The sequence below is a fragment of the Erinaceus europaeus genome, chromosome 11 (genome assembly GCF_950295315.1).
Source record: "Erinaceus europaeus chromosome 11, mEriEur2.1, whole genome shotgun sequence".
NCBI classification, from domain to species: Eukaryota; Metazoa; Chordata; class Mammalia; order Eulipotyphla; family Erinaceidae; genus Erinaceus; species Erinaceus europaeus.
In genome coordinates, this window is record NC_080172.1 from 75,316,796 (window position 1) to 75,335,179 (window position 18,384).

General features: G+C 41.7%; 1 protein-coding gene and 1 long non-coding RNA gene across 7 annotated transcripts in view; one reads left to right on the forward strand and one right to left on the reverse strand.

The window, feature by feature from the left end:
- LOC132541418 (uncharacterized) overlaps window positions 1-13,231 on the reverse strand; it is a 51,213-nt gene extending 37,982 nt beyond the window's left edge. The window contains exon 1 of the long non-coding RNA XR_009552614.1: window positions 13,024-13,231. This is a non-coding gene — a long non-coding RNA (uncharacterized LOC132541418). The remainder of the gene's footprint in view (window positions 1-13,023) is intronic.
- Window positions 13,215-18,384, forward strand: part of MTF2 (metal response element binding transcription factor 2) — a 57,931-nt gene continuing 52,761 nt past the window's right edge. For 2 of the 6 annotated variants that reach the window (XM_007533270.2, XM_007533271.2), the window contains exon 1: window positions 13,215-13,468. In XM_007533270.2, the coding sequence (XP_007533332.1) occupies window positions 13,464-13,468 (5 nt within the window). In that variant the 5' untranslated portion in view covers window positions 13,215-13,463. Of the gene's footprint in view, window positions 13,469-16,289; window positions 16,438-18,384 lie in introns of those variants that run through there. The other 4 variants (XM_060202074.1, XM_060202076.1, XM_060202075.1 and 1 more) reach the window with 3 other exon arrangements.

Here is an 18,384-nt window from a genome sequence, read left to right on the forward strand (position 1 = left end):
AAACAAGAACTACTGGTTCCAATGTATTGTTTTGACATCATATACCATAGTTGGCCCAACTATAGTATATAACATAGTAGAAAGTTCAATGCTGTTACTGAGTTCTGTTACATATTAACATATCCAGATTGTATCAGTCAGAGTAGACTAAAACATGCTGGCTGACAACTCCAAATTCCAGCCCTTTAACTCAACTCGAAATTATTTCTCCAATTGGATATCCATCCACATGCAAAAGATGACTAGGCCCATACCTCATGGTACATGTAAAGGTGAACCAAAGATTTAAATGTATTAACTAAACCTAAAAATAATTCTAAAAGAAAACAATAGAAAAGCTTTGCAACCTGCCCCATTACACTGAAGGAAGCTTTGAATGCTGTAGTCTTTTTCTTTCTCTGCCTGGCTGTCTCTACCAAAACAAACAAACAAATAAATGTTTTGCAATCTGGGATTAGGTGCACAGTTTTTAGATATAGCATATCTGTATATTATTAAAAAAGACAAATCAAATTTAAAAAGTCATGGCTGGGAGTCGGGCTGTAGCACAGCGGGTTAAGCGCAGGTGGTGTAAAGCACAAGGACCGGCATAAGGATCCCGGTTCGAACCCCGGCTCCCCACCTGCAGGGGAGTCGCTTCACAGGTGGTGAAGCAGGTCTGCAGGTGTCTATCTTTCTCTCCTCCTCTCAGTCTTCCCCTCCTCTCTCCATTTCTCTCTGTCCTATCCAACAACGACATCAACAATAATAACTACAACAATAAAACAAGAAGGGCAACAAAAGGGAATAAATAAATAAAATAAATATTTAAAAAAAAGGATTAAAAAGTCATGGCTTAGCAGCCTGGCAAGAGGCATAATGGCTAGAGAATTTTACTTGGGAGGATGCGGTTCCAAGCTCAATTTCTAGCATCACATGTCAGTGTGAGAATGATGCTTTGGTATTCTCTCTCTCATGTTAATAATAAATAAACTTAAAAAAAAACTAATGTAACTCATCAAAGTAAAACAAAAAATTATTTTGTGCTTCAAAGAACTTCACTGAAAAATGAAAAGATGGGGTGGGGCAGTGATATGCCTGGTTGATCACTTGTGCTACCACATACAGTGAAATAGTACTGCTGCTGTCTCTTTTTCTCTCCCCTCTACTTCCCTTTTCCCTCTGGATATATATATATATATATATCCAATAAGTAAACAAACAAATAAAAATTTTGAAAAATTAAAGGAAAGTATAAACTGAGAAAAATCATTTCACATCATGTATTTAATAAAGGACAGGCACCTAGAATATATGAAGACCTTTTTTTCCCCCCAATAATTGTACTGGGGAAGTAATGGTTTACAAAACAGTTGTTAACACATGGGTACAATTTTTTCCACTTTATTGGGGGGGGCAGTATTAATAGTTTATAGTGTAGTATAGTATTGACACATAGGTACAATCTCTATAAGATACTCTCTCCCACAGCCTACCTCCTTTTTCATCATCATTCAGTAGGACCCCAGTGTCCCTTTATCCCATTCCTTTCTCTCCTTCCTCAGAGTCCTTTCCTTGGTGCATTATACCATACTAAGTCTAAGTTTCACATTATTTTTATATTATTATTATTATTATTATTATTATTATTTTACCAGAGCTCTGCTCAGCTCTGGCTTATGGTGGTAACGGGGATTGAACCTGGGACTTTGGAACTTCAGGAATGTGAATTTCTTTGCATAACCATTATACTATCTACCCCAGCCCTCTATGCTTCTTTTTTTTTTTAAGCAAAATTTATTATTTATTTTCATGAGGGAGAGAGTGATAAGCTAGGCCACAGTGCTGCTCGGTTCTGGAAAATAGGACTGAATGCCTGACCTCTGGTCTCAGACACTCTATGCTTCTTTTTAAGTATTTTTATTTTATTACATTTTTAAAATTGTATTATTTATTTATATATTATTGGATAGAGACAGAGAGAAATTGAGAAAGGAGGAGGAGGTAGAGAAGGAAAGAAACAGAGAGATACCTGCAGCCCTCAACCTGGGCCTCTGCTCACTGTAATATGTGCTTAACCAGATGTGCCGGCATTTGTCCCCCCAACCCCCACCCTGTCTTTGTTTATTAATTTCCACCTATGAGTATCATATCATCTGGTATTCTTCCTCTTTCTGGTTTATCTCACTCAACATAAAATCTTCAAGATTCATCCAAGATGTAGCAAAAGAGATGACTTCATCAGTTTTAACAGCTTCATAGTATTCTATTGTGTATATATATAACAACTTTATTGGACACTCATTTGTTGTTGGGCATCTTTCAAGTTTGGACTATTACAGATTGTGCCGCTATGAACACAGGTGTGTACAGGGTTTTTTTTAATATTTATTTATTTGTTTATTTACTATTTATATGTGTTGGTTATTAAACTCTTGTCTGATGTATGGCATGTAAAGATCTTCTCCCATTCTGTGAGGGGTCTCTTGGTTTGGGTAGTGGTTTCTTTTGCTGTACAGAAGCTTTTTAATTTGATGTAGTCCCATAGGTTTATACTTGCTTTAGTCTTCTTTGTAATTGGATTCATTTCATTGAAGATGTCTTTAAAATTGATGCAGAAAAGAGTTCTGCCAATATTTTCTTCTAAGTATCTGGTAGTTTGTGGTCTAACATCCAAGTCCTTAATCCACTTGGAATTTACTTTTGTATTTGGTGAAATACAGTGGTTCAGTTTCATTCTTCTGCATGTTTCAACCCATTGTTTCCAACACCATTTGTTGAAGAGACTCTGGTTTCCCCATTTAATAGTCTGAGCCCCTTTGTCAAAGATTAGATGTCCATAGGTATGGGGGCTCATCTTTGTGTATTCTAACACATGCGCTTAACCAGGTGCACCACAACTCAGCCCCATAAAAGCCTTATTTTATTTTTATTATCTTTATTTATTGCATAGAGACAGCCATAAATTGAGAGGGAAAGGGGAGACAGAGAGAGAGAGACAGACACTTGCAGTCCTGCTTCACCATTTGCAAAGCTTTCCCCCTGCAGGTGGGTACTAGGGGCTTGGACGTGGGTCCTGTGCATTGTAACATGCGCACTCAACCAGGTGTGCCACCATCCAGCCTCTTGGTGGTAATAGCAGCAAATGATGGAGAGGGTGTGGGGTCAAAGGAACCCTCCTACACTGCTGCTGGGAATGTACATTGGTCCAACCTCTGTGGAGAACAGTCTGGAGAACTCTCAGAAGGCTAGAAATGGACCTACCTTATGATCCTGCAATTCCTCTCCTAGGGATACAACCTAAGGAACACAACATATCCATCCAAAAAGATCTGTGTACACATATGTTCTTGGCAGCACAATTTGTAATAGCCAAAACCTGGAAGCAACCCAGGTGTCCAACAACAGATGAGTGGCTGAGCATATTGTGGTATGTATAGACAATGGAATACTATTCAGCTGTAAAAAATGGTGACTTCACCGTTTTCAGCCGATCTTGGATGGACCTTGAAAAAATCATGTTGAGTGAAATAAGTCAGAAACAGAAGGATGAATATGGGATGATCTCACTCTCAGGCAGAAGTTGAAAAACAAGATCAGAAAAGAAAACACAAGTAGAACCTGAAATGAAATTGGCGTATTGCACCAAAGTAAAAGACTCTGGGGTGGGTGGGTGGGGAGAATACAGGTCCAAGAAGGATACAGAGGACCTAGTGGGGGTTGTATTGTTATATGGGAAATTGGCGAATGTTATGCATGTACAAACTATTGTATTTACTGTTGAATGTAAAACATTAATTTCCCAATAAAAAAATCAGAAAAGAAAAAAAAAAAAAAGAAAAATAGGTAAAGTATATACAGCCAGTACAAAAAAAAAAAAAATACACAAAGACCCAGTTTGAGACCTGGTCCCCCCCTGCAGGGGGAAAGTTTTGCGAGTGATGAAGCAGTGCTACAGGTGTCTCTCTTTTTCTCTCCCTCACCATCTCTCCCTACCTTCTTGATTTCTGGCTGTCTCTACTCAATAAATAAAAATAATAAAATTAAAAAAGGGGGGAGGAAGGGTAGACACTTGAAGACTTGATTCACTGCTAGTGGAGTGTCCCCCCTGCCCTGCCGGTGTGGAGTGAGGGACCTGAACCTGGTTCTTGTCACTGATAATGTGTGCCCTCAACAGAGTGTGCCACCACGCAACCTTATTTCTGTCTTTTTGTCTTCTTTTTAAATTTTATTTATTTATTTTCCCTTTTGTTGCCCTCTTTGTTTTTTTTATTATTGTTGTAGTTATTGTTGTTGTTGTTATTGATGTTGTCATTATTGGATAGGACAGAGAGAAATGGAGAGAGGAGGGAAGACAGAGAAGGGGAGAGAAAGATAGACACCTGCAGACCTGCTTCACCGCCTGTGAAGCGACTCCCCTGCAGGTGGGAAGCTGGGGGCTGGAACCAGGATCCTCACACAGTTCCTTGCCCTTTGTGCCACATGCACTTAAACCACTGTGCTACAGCCCGAATCCTATTTCTGTATGATATTTTCACAGGTGTAAAATGGTTAACTCCCCATGATAGGCATGCAAACCTCTTTTAACATCTTTTTCTTAATTTTTTAAATTATCTTTATTTATTTATTGGATAGAGACAGTCAAGTAAGAGGGTAAGGGATATAGAGAGGGAGAGAGACAGAGAGACATCTGTAGCCCTGCTTCACAACTCAAGAAGCTTTGCCCCTGTAGGTGGGAACCGGAGTAACATGTGCGCACAAGGCCCCTCTTATAACTTGATAAGAGGGTGAACAGCAGTCCAGTTATAAAAATGGGTTAGAAGTCCGCAAGGTAGTGTACCTGCATAGTGTGCTTGCTTTGTCATGCACTCAACCCACTGAATCAAACTTCAGTGCTGTGGTATTTCCCCCTCTTTCTCTGTCTCTAGTATTCTCTATCTGAAAAAGTCATACTGGAGAGTGAAGTCCTGTCAGTGCCACCAGGGTTATTACTAGAGCTCAGTGCTAGCACTGCAAAGCCACTATGCCCAGACACTAGCTTTCTTTCTCTTTCTCTTTTCTTTCTTTTTTTTTCTTCTTGCCTCCAGAATTATTGCTGAGGCTCAGTGCCTGTACTAAGAATCAACTGTTCCTGGAGACCATTTTTCCCATTTTGTTGCCCTTATTGTTTACCTTGTTGTTATTATTATTGCTGCCATTGCTGTTGGATAGGACAGAAATAGAAATTGCGAGAAGAGGAGAAGACAGAGAGAAGGAAAGACAAACACCCATATACCTGCTCCACTGCCTGTGAAGCGACCCTTCTGTACGTGGGGAGCCGGGAGCTTGAAAGGGACCCTTATACAGGTCCTTGCACTTCGCACCATGTGCACTTAACTTGATGTGTTACCACTAAGCCCCCTTTCCCTCTTCCTCTCATTCTTTCCCTCCAGGGTTATTGTTGGGGCTCAGTGATGGCACTGCGAATCCACTGCTTCTGTGGCCACTTTTTCGAATTTTTGGATAGGAAAAAGAGTAATTGAGAGAGGGGGAAGATAGACACCTGCAGGTAGGGGAGCTGGGGGGAATCAAACTGGGATCTTTGAGGGGATCCTTTCGCTTTGTACTATGTATGCTTAACCCAGTGCGCCACCACCGAACTCCTATTTCTTTCTTTCTTTCTTTCTCCCTATTTTAGTTGATATGACAGAGAGAAACTGAGAGGAGGCAGTCCAGGAGGTGGCACAGTGGATAAAGCATTGGACTCTCAAGCAGGAGGTCCTGGGTTCAATCCCTGGCAGAACAAGTACCAGAATGATATCTGGTTCTTTCTCTCTCCTGCTATCTTTCTCATTAATAAATAAAATATTAGAGAGAGAGAGAGAGAAATTTAGAGGGGAGGGGTGATAGAGAGAAAGAGACACCTGTAGATCTGTTTTACCACTTGGGAAGCATCCCACTTGCAGGTGTGGAGCAGGGGCTCAAACCCAGGTCCCTACACATGGTAACATGTGCGCTCAACCAAATATACCACTGCTTGGCCCCCTGAATTAAATGTTTAAAATGTAAATGCAAGAATGGGTAAAAATAAGTGAATGGATGCTGGGGTCAAGCAGTAGTGCAGTGGGTTAAGCGCATGTGACGCAAAGTGCAAGGACCAGCATAAGGATCCGGGCTCAAGCCCCCGGCTCCCCACCTGCAGGGAGTTCGCTTCACAGGTGGTGAAGCAGGTCTGCAGGTGTCTTTCTCTTCCCCTCTCTGTCTTCCCCTCCTCTCTCCATTTCTCTCTGTCCTATCCAACAACAATGACAGCAATGACAACAATAACAATCACAACAACAAGGACAACAAAAGGAGAAAAAATGACCTTCAGGAGCAGTGGATTCCTGGTTCAGGCAAGGAACCCCATCGATAATCCTGTTTAAAAAAAAAAAAAGGAGAAGGAGAAGAAGTAAATAGATGCTTCACTAAAGAATATGTCAGAGTGTCTGGGCGGTGGTTATGTGGACAAAGCATTGAGCTCTCTCAGGCATTGAGGCCCTAGGCTTTATTCCTGGCCATTAAATAAGCCAGCATGATGTTCTGGTCTTTTCACTTAAGTAAAATTTTTTTCTTTCTCTCTTTATTTCCTTACGTTGCCTTTGTTGTTTTATTGTTGTAGCTATTACTGATGTTATTGTTGTTGGATAGGACAGAGGAAATGGAGAGAGGAGGGGAAGACAGAGAAGGGGAGAGAAAGATAGACACCTGCAGACCTGCTTCACCACCTGTGAAGCAACTCCCCTGCAGGTGGGGAGCCAGGGACTGGAACCGGGATCCTTATGCAGGTTCTTGCGCTTTGAACCATGTGCACTTAACCCACTGCGCTACTACCTGCCCCCCCCTTTTTTTTTAGAACATACCAGAATAGTTGAGAATCAGGGGCCAGACAGAAAAATCAGGCAACAGAGACACCAGTTTGGCCATAGGGCTATACCTCAGGAGTGACTCTAGGTAATGGCAAAGAGCAGTATCTGCCACCCAGATCACTAAAGTAAAAAAAAAAAAAAAAAAAAAACTATTCAAAAACTTTTCTTGTTCACATTAAACTTTGAGCTGTGGCTATACTGAACTATTTCAGAGGGCAAGTATTAGTTAGCCAAGAAAGAAACAGGAAAAAGTAAGTCCTTAAATCATTATGGATTTTGCTGAGGACCTAGTGGGGGTTGTACTGTTATGTGGGAAACTGAGAAATGGTACGCATGTACAAACTACTGTATTTACTGTCAGATGTAAAACATTCATCCCCCAATAAAGAAATTGTAAAAAATCATTGTGGATTTTGGAATTGTGGGCAATCGAAACCCAAAATTCACCTCTAAAGTGATTTTAAAATGCTGGGGGCTTCCATATATATATATATATATATATATATATATATAATTTTTCTTTATTTTAATTTGCAGAAATCTGCCTGGAATTAATTTTGAGGGTTCAGATTTAGCTTGGGGAAAAACATACTTTAAATCCTTCAGTATAGGAAATGGGGGAGTGAGAAAATATTTTTTGAAGAAGCATTTCTGTAAAATTAGAAATTACTTTTTTGGGGGTCAGGCGGTGGCGCAGTGGGTTAAGCGAGCGCAAGGACCTGCGTAAGGATCCAAGTTCGAGCCCCCGGCTCCCCACCTGCAGGGGAGTCGCTTCACAGGCGGTGAAGCAGGTCTGCAGGTATCTATCTTTCTCTCCCCCTCTCTGTCTTCCCCTCCTCTCTCCATTTCTCTCTGTCCTATCCAATAACAAACAACATCAACAGTGGCAATAATAATAACCACAACGAGGCTACAACAAGGGCAACAAAGGGGGAAAAATGGCCTCCAGGAGCGGTGGATTCATGGTGCAGGCACCGAGCCCAGCAATAACCCTGGAGGAAAAAAAAAAAAAAAGAAACTACTTTTCTTAAAAATCTATTTAAAGTTTGCCTTAGAGAATGCCCTTTCTGCTTATATGGCCTTGATTTGCAAAACAGATCAGTAGCGGGGTGCCTGTTGTGGTGTGAGTGTGTGCAGGAGTAACTGAAGCCAAAACTGTTGTCATATTAGTAAATGATTTGAAAACTGAATGTGATACTTGACTAGATTTTTTTAAAAGACTTTATTAATTTATTCCCTTTTGTTGCCCTTGTAGTTATTGTTGTTGTTATTGCTATTGTCGTTGTTGGACAGAGAGAAATGGAGAGAGGAGGGGAAGACAGAGAAGGGGAGAGAAGGACACCTGCTGACCTGCTTCACCGCTTGTGAAGAGACTCCCTGCAGGTGAGGAGCCAGGGGTCCTTACACCTGTCCTTGCGCTTTTTTTTTTTTTAATTTAAGAAAGGATTAATTAACAAAACCACAGGGTAGGAGGGGTACAACTCCACACAATTCCCACCACCCAATCTCCATAACCCACCCCCTCCCCTGATAGCTTTCCCATTCTCTATCCCTCTGGGAGCATGGACCCAGGGTCATTGTGGGTTGCAGAAGGTAGAAGGTCTGGCTTCTGTAATTGCTTCCCCGCTGAACATGGGCGTTGACTGATCGGTCCATACTCCCAGTCTGCCTCTCTCTTTCCCTAGTAGGGTGTGTCTCTGGGGAAGCTGAGCTCCAGGACACATTGGTGGGGTCTTCAATCCAGGGAAGCCTGACCAGCATCCTGATGGCATCTGGAACCTGGTGACTGAAAAGAGAGTTAACATACAAAGCCAAACAAATTGTTGAGCAATCATGGACCCAAAGCTTGGAATAGTGGAGAGGAAGTGTTAGGGGGGTACTCACTGCAAACTCTAGTGTACTTCTGCTTTCAGGTATATATTTTGCAGTAGTTTATGGATACGTGTGAACATGTGCTGTCTCTCACAGAAACTGGTGTATATCTAGGTTTTGGGACTTTGTTAGAAAGTGAACCACCTGAGATGAAATTAGAGTATACTATGAAAGGAAAGGTCTCACCCGAGTAATGAAGCTGAAGGGTTGCGCTTTATGCCACATGCACTTAACCTGCTGTGCTACCGCCTGATTCCCCTTTGAGTAGATTTTATTTTCAATTTGAAATTTAGACTGCCTTTTTTACTTTATTAATATTTCATTCAACAAGCTGTTACACTCTGATTGTACTTGGGAATATGACTGATTACCAATTATTTTGAAACTCAAGGAAAGAGAGGGAGTTATTCAAAAGAAATGGAAATTTATCTTAGTTCTAAGTGGATAAGTCAAGCAGATGTTAGAGGTTTGAACTACCCTATGATTGCTTTCCCCCTAAATTAGGGAAAGTTTTTTTTTTCTTCTCTGTATGTTCTGTCACTACTCCAAAGCAAATTAACCAACTGCCTACTATGTAGATTTCTAACTGCTTTGACCAGTCATCTTAAATCATGTAACTGTTCTAAATTTCTGAACTGAACATCAAAGTATTTTACTCTTCTATTTGTGTGTTTAAATTTTTAGATGCCAGGATGATAGGGCAAACTGACCTTACATTAATTTATTTTTGTTAATGTTGAAGATGAAGCATTATGTAGAAGTAAAATGAAAAAAAAAATAAGGCTTAATTTGGTGACAACTTTTTGCAGTGTATTTATCACCTTTCCCTTCTCAAAAAAGTCTGGCATTCATTGAAATAGCACTGCAAGTCAGGACATTTTTTGAGTTAAGGTGAGAAAGGCAGTTTGTTTTGTTCTGTTTTTGCCTCCAGGGTTATCGTTGGAGTTCGGTGCCTGCACTATGAATCCACTGCTCCTGGAGACCATTTTCCCCATTTTGTTGCCCTTGTTGTTGCACTTGTTATAGTTGTCATCATAGCTATTGTTGTTGGATAGGACAGAGAGAAATCAAGAAAGGAGGGGAAGACAGAGAGGGGGAGAGAAAGATAGACACCTGCAGACCCGTTTCACCTTTGTTATTTTATTTAATATACCACATAGAAGTAAAATTATATGTCATTTGGGAGGAGGTGCAGTGGATACATTTTTGCATTCTCAAGCTTGAAGTCTTGACTTGAACCCAGGGCATCATATGTGCCAGAATGATGCTTTGATTCTCTCTCTCTCATTTATCAATAATACATCTTTAAAAAAGAAGAAATAATGTTTGCCATCCTCTGATTTATTTCACATAGCATTAACATACTTTGGGTCCATTTACATTATCACACATGACAGAATTTCATCTTAAATGTATTTATTTATTTATTTACTTATTTAGCCAGAGAATTAGCTCACTTGGATAGTGTGCTGTAGTGCTGTATGTGTGATCCAGGTTTGATCCTGGCCCCCATTGCACTGAAAGGAGCTTGGGTGTTGTAGTCTCTATTCACTTTATCTTGCTGAATCTGTCTCTATCTTAAAATAAATTCTGAAGGGGGTAGAGTGGAGAGTGGGGATAGCATAATGGTTATGCAAAGAGACTCTCATGCCTGAGGCTCCAGGGTCCCAGGATCAATCTCCTGCATCACCATAAGCCAGAGTTGAGCAGTGTTCTGGAGAAATATATAAACAAACAAACAAACAAACAAATAAAACTCAGAGAGAGAGAGAGAGAGGATGGGAGAGGGGCAGGCACTTCACAGCCTTTCCTTCCTTCCTTTTTTTCTAGTTGAGTAGTATTCAATCATTGTGTATATATACCACTTCTTCATACAGTCATTTGTCTACTGGCCCTTAGGTTTTAAGGAAGAATATCCCGTCTTTCCCTCCTTTCCTTCCTTCCTTCCTTCCTTCCTCTCTCCTTCCCTTCTTTCCTTTCCTACCTTCCTTCTTTCCTTCCTTCCTTTTCTACTTCCTTCTTGTTCCACCCTTCTTTGAACCCAGGGCCTCATACATGAGAAACATGCCCTCCACCGCTAAACTACATCCTAGGAAGATTATTCACATTTCTGAATTTGTCTCTGAGGTATTACACAGATTATTGGGCCTTGATGACCACCTAACAGAAACCTTGAGAACTTAGCCCAAATGTTCTCCAAAACGGATGTTCTATTGATAAGGCTGTATGATAAATACAACTATTTGAGTATTATCTTTACAGATCTTGTAACCACATTTTTTTTTTCTTTATATCTCCAGGATTATCTCTGGGGTTGGATGCCTGTACTACGAATCCACTGCTCCTGGCAGTCATTTTTTTTTTTTTTTTTTTTTTTTTTTTTTTTTTTACCATTGCTGTTGTACGGGACAGAGAGAAATTGAGAGAGGAGGGGAAGACAGAGATGGGGAGAGAAAGACACCTGCAGACCTGCTTCATGCTTGCTAAGCAACCCCCATTGTGGGTGGGGAGCCAGGGGCGGGTCCTTGCACTTCTCACTGTAGCTTAATCCTGACTACTGCCCGACCCCCCTTTAGCCATTTTTAAAATAGAACTTTTTTCAACCAAAACGTGTGAAAGACAATGAAGACTAATTTATAATAAACTACATTATAAAATAATTTAGAGTGAAACATGAAAGGCAGCAGATTTAAATTTTATTATAACTATTAGAGAAGCAAAGGTATGAAAAAGTATAACTATGGAGTCGGACGGTAGTGCAGCCGGTTAAGTGCACCTGGTGCAAAACCCAAGGACCAGCAGAAGGATCCTGGTTGGAGCCCCTGGCTTCTCACCTGCATGGCAGTCGCTTTACAAGTGGTGAATCAGGTATGTAGGTGTCTTTCTCTTCCTCTCTCTCTGTCTTCCCCTCCTCTATCCATTTCTCTCTGTCCTATCCAACAACGATGACATCAATAACAACAATAATAATAACCACAACAATAAAACAAGGGCAACAAAAGGGAAAATAAATAAATGCTAAAAAAAAGTATAACTAAGATACTTGAAATATCAAATGAGGTGGTTAAAATGAATACACTTATTTACCAAATCCTGACATTACAGGTTGAGGGAACCCATTTAGAAATATGAGCAAAGTCGGGACTGGGTGGTGGTGCAGCTGGTTGAGTGCCCGAGGTATAATGTGCAAGGACCTGGGTTCAGCCCCTGGTCCGTACCTGCAGGGAGCAAGCTTTTCGAGTGGTGAAGCAGTGCTGCAGGCGTCTTTCTGTCTCTCTCCCTCTCTATCTCTCCATTCCTCTCAATTTCTGACTGTCTCTATCAAATGAAAGAGCAAAGATAACACGGAAATAAAACAATAAAATAAAAATTAAAGAAGTGTTAAAAAAGAAATATAAAAAAAAGAAAGAAAAAAAAAGAAATATGAGCAAAGTCTTGTTTCAAGATGATGAGAAAGGATCCAAACTGTGGGTGACAGTGCTCTGCAGAGTACTTCCATGGGGGTAATGAGAGATTGTATCCATGTGCCAGCAGCTGCACTGTGATCCAATAATTCCCTAATAAAAATTATTTTAAAAAAGAAATATGAATAAGTCAATTTTAGGTTACATGATGTACTTTTTCAGTGAGAGCAAAGCTCATGGTATTAATTAACTTCATCATGTAATGTGAGACAAGTACTTAACACGATTTCAAAAACATTTTGACAAAGTCATAAACAAAGGTACCACACGTGGCTACTGAGGGACCTGGTTTGTATATATCAGTGTCAAAGAGACAAGCATGCAATGCAGTGCACTCTCAGTTTGTCACTTGGGACCCCTATCGGCAGCAGAATACTGACAGGTTGAAGGTTCTGCCCTAGAATGAAAAATGCTATATTCCCAAATAAATGTTTCTGCAGGGGATTATTTTTCAGATTTTTATCACACTTAAGCCCTCCACCCCACCAAAGGGTGGAGAGGGAAAGTCTGAAAAATCTTCTGTATAAACAATTCCCATTAGCAGGAGATTTGGGGCTGGACAGTAATTGTCCAATAAAATTTAATTCTCACATATAGAGTCTCCTCCCACGCTGATAGAATTTGGAATAGCAGGCCTGAGAGTGAAGATAGAAGAAACAGGTTTATCTAAGGTTTTCTCCACGGAATTGATAGCGGCACCGCAAGATGCAGAAAACACAGTCCTATGTTTGGGCAATTGGATATGCACAGTAAGGGATGCACACAACGCTCTTTATATGAGAGAAGGCAGGACAACATACGGCCAAGAGCGCAAGACACACTATTGTGTTAGTGTCGACGGCGGAAGTACTTGGCCCACAGAGACGTTAAAGAGTTCCTCTTTGTTCAGCTTCGGCCGTGGACGCAGGCAGAGGTGTTCTTCCGCGCTCGTCTCGCAGTCTCCGCCCCTTCGCGGCTCTGGAGAGCTGCCATTCGGCACCCGAGTCCCTCCGCATTCCCAGAATGCACCGGCAGTCCGCGGGAAACCAAAATGGCGAAGGGCTGTAGCGAAGTGGGCTGTATTTGAGGCCGGTGTAAGAACGCTTGTTCTACGCCCCCCCAACTCTTGTCTCCAGGACCTCGGTTTGTGCGTGTGCATGTGCGGGGTGCCCTGTGGGGCGGGTGTCCAGTAAGTGCGCGAATTCGCAGGGGAAGTGCCCACAGGGACGTGATTGGTTGCTTTTTTCCTGTATGAAGCGGTTGGCACCACTGAAGTGACCGAATGAGGTGAGAGACCTTGGTCTGGGAACCGACTCTTCCGGGAAGGTGGGGGGTTGGGGAGGAGGAAGAAAGGAAGCAAATAGAAAAGGGAAAGATGGAGGACCGAGGTGGGGGTGGGAGCTCCAGTGTGTGTGTATGTGGGTGTCTTGCATTTCTGTGTGTGCTGAAAAGAACGGTCCGAAGGGAGTCGTTCGTTGGGTGCTGGAGAAAATAGGGTGGGCAGAAGCCAAGCCCAGCGTTGGGGAAGTCGCTTGGAGGCACAGATGAGACGTTGAGGCGGGGCAGCTGTGTTTGGAGGGGCAGGAAGGAACCTGAGGCAGGGAGCCGGTTGGAAGGGCTGGGTGAACCTGGTGACGGCAGGGGGCTGGGGGGGTGCGGGGTGCTGAGTCGGGGGCTGCCTGGGACCTGCGGGGGCGCGACGGGCAGTCGCGGCTCGGACCCGACCCGGAGGGCAGTGGAATTGTTTGCAACTGACGTGTGGGGGGTAGGATGGATGGAAGGGCAGACTGGAGTAGGGAGACACTGAGTGGAACCTGGGAGAAACCCTGGAAGTTTAAGGGGGGGGAGAGTGGGAGGGAAAGTATGAGGTGGAGAAAGGGGTTCGGACCCTGTACCCTGATATTTGGGGAACACCAGACAGTCTTCTATTTACTTAAATGTAACTCAGATCCCAGCTCAGATGATGTAGATTTATATTACTGTATTCATTTCTTACAGCTGAGGTAATAATGATGGAAGGTGTTTTTGATTTTTTTTTTTTAAACTAATTTGTCAAGTTCACTTAACAGAAATCGGTAATGCCAGAATTCTTAACTCTCCAGTTTACAATCTGGTTGCTAGAATTTTTCTTTGGAAGCAACTCGAGAGAACAGATGGATTTCTTAGGGTGACTTGAGGATCAGTGAAGGTTTTTGTGAACAATGGGCAAAGCATAAAGCATCTAACTTGGGTTTAGGACAGGGCCCATTTTATATAGCAAACGTGAAAACCTAGGTAGGCCTGTATATAGCATGTAAGAGAGCACCATCTGAAGTCAGTACGGAAGGAGATCTATGTAAATAGTGCCTGACTTAATGACTCCAGATGCTCTGGGAGTGACTTTCCCTTTCAGGTTGTATATACCCTGGCTGCAGGATGGTTTTAATTTCCATGTGTTTGTGCTCCATAATTCTTTTTTTTGGGAGGGGGCAGTGAATTTGAAAATATGTGGGCAAAGTAAAATCGCCTTAATTCTTACATGACCTTCTTCAAAGGTTTGAAAAAATGCTTTACATGGGAGCATTTTGACTAACAGCTCTACATGTCTACATGCCCAGTAATTTCAAAAAGGATTGTCAACATGATATCCTATTCTTAATTTGGAATATCATTCACAGTTTTCAGCATTTGCAGTGATCGTTTGAGAGGGAATACAAGGTGAATTTTTTTTTAAACAAAGGTTTTTTACTTATTTACTAATGAGAAAGGAAGAGAAAGAGAACCAGACATCACTCTGGTAAATGAGCTGGGGTGTGAACTGGGGACCTCAGGCTTGAGAGGCCAACGCTTCATCCACTGTGCCATCTCCTGGACCACCAAGGTGAAATTTTTGTTTTAATTATATTTCTGATTATAAGATATATATTTGAATTCACATTCTAAATCTCATTTTCAATTTTTTAAACGCTAAAAATATTTTAAGATATTTGAGTTAAGAATGCACCTGCTTCCTAGTACTGCATACTCGTGTTAATGAGCATTAACAGAAGTCTGTACATATCAATGAAATAACAGAGTTTTAAATATGGACAAAAAAAGAAATCATCTGGGAACATTTTTGTTCCTAGATGAAACAAAATACATTTTTAATTATGCTTGTAGCCTCAGAGCTCAGTTGGGAAAGGGATTTTATTTTGTGTATTTTGCTGTGGGTCATAAACTGCTTGCTGTCATGAATTGTAAATATATCCTTTCGTTAGAGCTTTGACTAAAAGAATGATTTGTTTTTCTCATCTTTTGACATAATCTTGGCATTTGACTTTAGGGAAATAGCAGTGTAGTGATTTTAACAGATAGGAAAATTTACCTCTTGAGTGGTTGTTGCTATGGCCAGTATCCATAGTTTGTTTGTTCTGAAAGTAAACTATAACCACTACTTTAGTCTAAACTTACTTGAATGATATTCCTTGCTTGGTATTTTTATGCTTTGTTTCACCTGTTTCTCAGGATAATTAAAAATATTTTATTTTATTAGGGAGAGGCATCCTCCATAACACTGCTCTGCTCTAGTTTATGGTGGGTACCGGGGACTCAAACCTGGGTCCTTGTGCCTTGTAGCATGTGCACTCAACCAGGTATGCCACCACCCATCCCCTAATAGAAATTGCTAACTCATTAACTAGAGATCACAAGAACTCAAAACCAAGGACATGTTAGTTAGCATTGAAGAAATTCCTGTTTTCTTCATACTGTTTTTCAAAGGCAAGTTGCTTTTTATTTACTTATTTATCTTTATTTATTTACTGGAAAGAGACAGCTAGAGATTGAGAGGGGAGAGGGAGATACAGAAGGAAAGAGACACCTGCATCTCTGCTTCGCCACTTGTGAAGATTTCCCCCTGCAGGTGGGGACCAGGGGCCCAAACTGGGGGTGTGCCACCACTGGCCCCACTTCTTTTATTTTATTTTTTAAAAAAGAGGCTGGGTTTATTATTTATTTTTTAACCAGAGCACTACTCGGTTTATTGGTGGTGCTGGGAATTGAACCTGGGACATGAGAATCACAGGCACTAAACCATTATGCTATCTCCTCAGCCTGGATTTATTTACTTTTTTTTTTCTCCCTCCAGGGTTATTGCTGGGGTTCAGTGCCTGCACTACAAATCCACTGCTCCTGGAGGAGTTTTTCCCATTTTGTTGCCTTTGTTATTGTTATTTGTTGCCATTGTTGTTGTTGGATGAGGAGGAGAGAAATCGAGAGAGGATGGGGAGAGAAAGGTAAGACACCTGCAGACCTGCTTCACCGCTTGTGAAGTGACCTCCCTGCAGGTGGGGAGCCGGGGGGCTGGAACTGGTATCCTTAGGCAGCTCCCTGTGCTTCGCATCATGTTCGCTTAAACCACTGTGCTATGGCCTGCCCCCCCCCTTTTTTTAAAAAATATTTTTAACTTTATTTTATTTGATAGGACAGGGAGAAATTTAGAGGGGAGGGGGAAAGAGAGGGAGAGCACTGCTTCACTGTTGGTGAAGCTTTCTCTTTGCAGGTGGGGACTGGGGACTTGAACCTAGGTCCTTGTGCACTGTAATGTGTACACTTAACCAGGTGCACCACCACCTGACCCCGATTTATTTACTTTTAAAAATTAATTTGTTGGGGTAGGGTGGTGGTGCACTTGACTGAGTGCGCATGCTATGATGCAGGAGGATTTAAGCTCCGGGTCCATACCTGCAGGGAAACTTCATGAGTAGTGAAGCAGTGCTACAGATGTCTCTCTTTCTCTCTTCTCTGTCTCCCCCATACCCCTCAGTTTCTGTCTCTATTTCAATACATAAATAAAATAATTTTAAAAATTATTTTCAGGAGTCAGGTGGTAGCGCAATGGGTTAAGCACATGTGGCGCAAAGTGCCAGGACCAGCATAAGGATCCGGTTTGAGGCCCCAGCTTCCCACTTGCTGGGCAGTCGCTTCACAAGTGATGAAGCAGGTCTGCAGGTGTCTTTCTCTCCCCCCCTCTGTTTTCCTCTCCTCTCTCCATTTCTCTCTGTCCTATCCAGCCACTGCATCAATAACAACAATAAAACAACAAAAGGGAATAAATAAATATTTTAAAAACTGTTAAAAATCATTTTTAGGGCCAGGCTGTGGCGCACCTGGTTAAGTGCACACAGTGAGCAAGGACTCAGGTTCAAACCCCTAGTCCTCACCTGCAGGGGAAAGCTTCACGAGTGAAGTAGAACTGCAGGTATCTCTCTCTCTCTGTCTCAGTCTCCCCTCCCCCTCTCAATTTCTCTCTGTCTCTATGCAATAATAATAATTAAATAAAATTTAAAAATATATGTATATTTTTAAAAATTTTAATCTTTATTATTGCATAGAGATACCTGCAGCCCTGCTTCACCACTTGTGAAGCTTTTACCCTGCAGGTGGGGACCAGGAGCTTGAACCTGCGTCCTTGTGCACTGTAATATGAGCGCTTAACCAAGTGTGCCACCACCTGGCTCCTATATATATATTTTTCTATGGTGCTGGGCAGTGGCATGCTCCATTAAGCATATGTATCACTATGCACAAGGATTCAGGTTCAAGCCCCCCACTCCCCACCTGCAGGGAGGACACTTCTGAGAGGTGAAGCCTGTCTGCTTTCTTCCTCTCTATCTACCCCTCCTCCTGTTAAATAAAATAAAATAGAAAAATGGAAAAAATAACCACCAGGAGCTGTGGATTTATAGTGCTGGCACCAAGCCCCAGTGATAACCCTGTTGGCAATGATTATATATATATATATATATATATATATTTAATGGGGGAGGCTTGTGAAATAGTTCACTTGAATCCTGTACTGCTTTGCTATTTGAACAACCTAGGTTTGAGCCTGTCTTCCACCATAATGAGGGAAGTTATGCTGTGGTTGCTTTCACTGTCTCTCTGTCTGTTTTATTAAAAAAAAAAAAAAAAGTAATGCCAGGGAAGAGAAAGAGAGACGAGAATACTGCTCAGCTTTGGAATATGGCTGTCTAGGGTTGAACCTAAGACTTCAGTCATGCAAATACTGTGCTGTCAGGCTGAGCTTTCTCATCAGCCTCCCCCCACCCCCACCCCCCATTAGGGGTAGAGAGGCAAAGAAAGAGTGAAGTAGACCATAGCACTGAAGTTTTCCTTAATGTGCTGGGGATGGTGTTTTAACCTGGGTCATGCACATGGCAAAGCAGCACGCTATCCAAGTG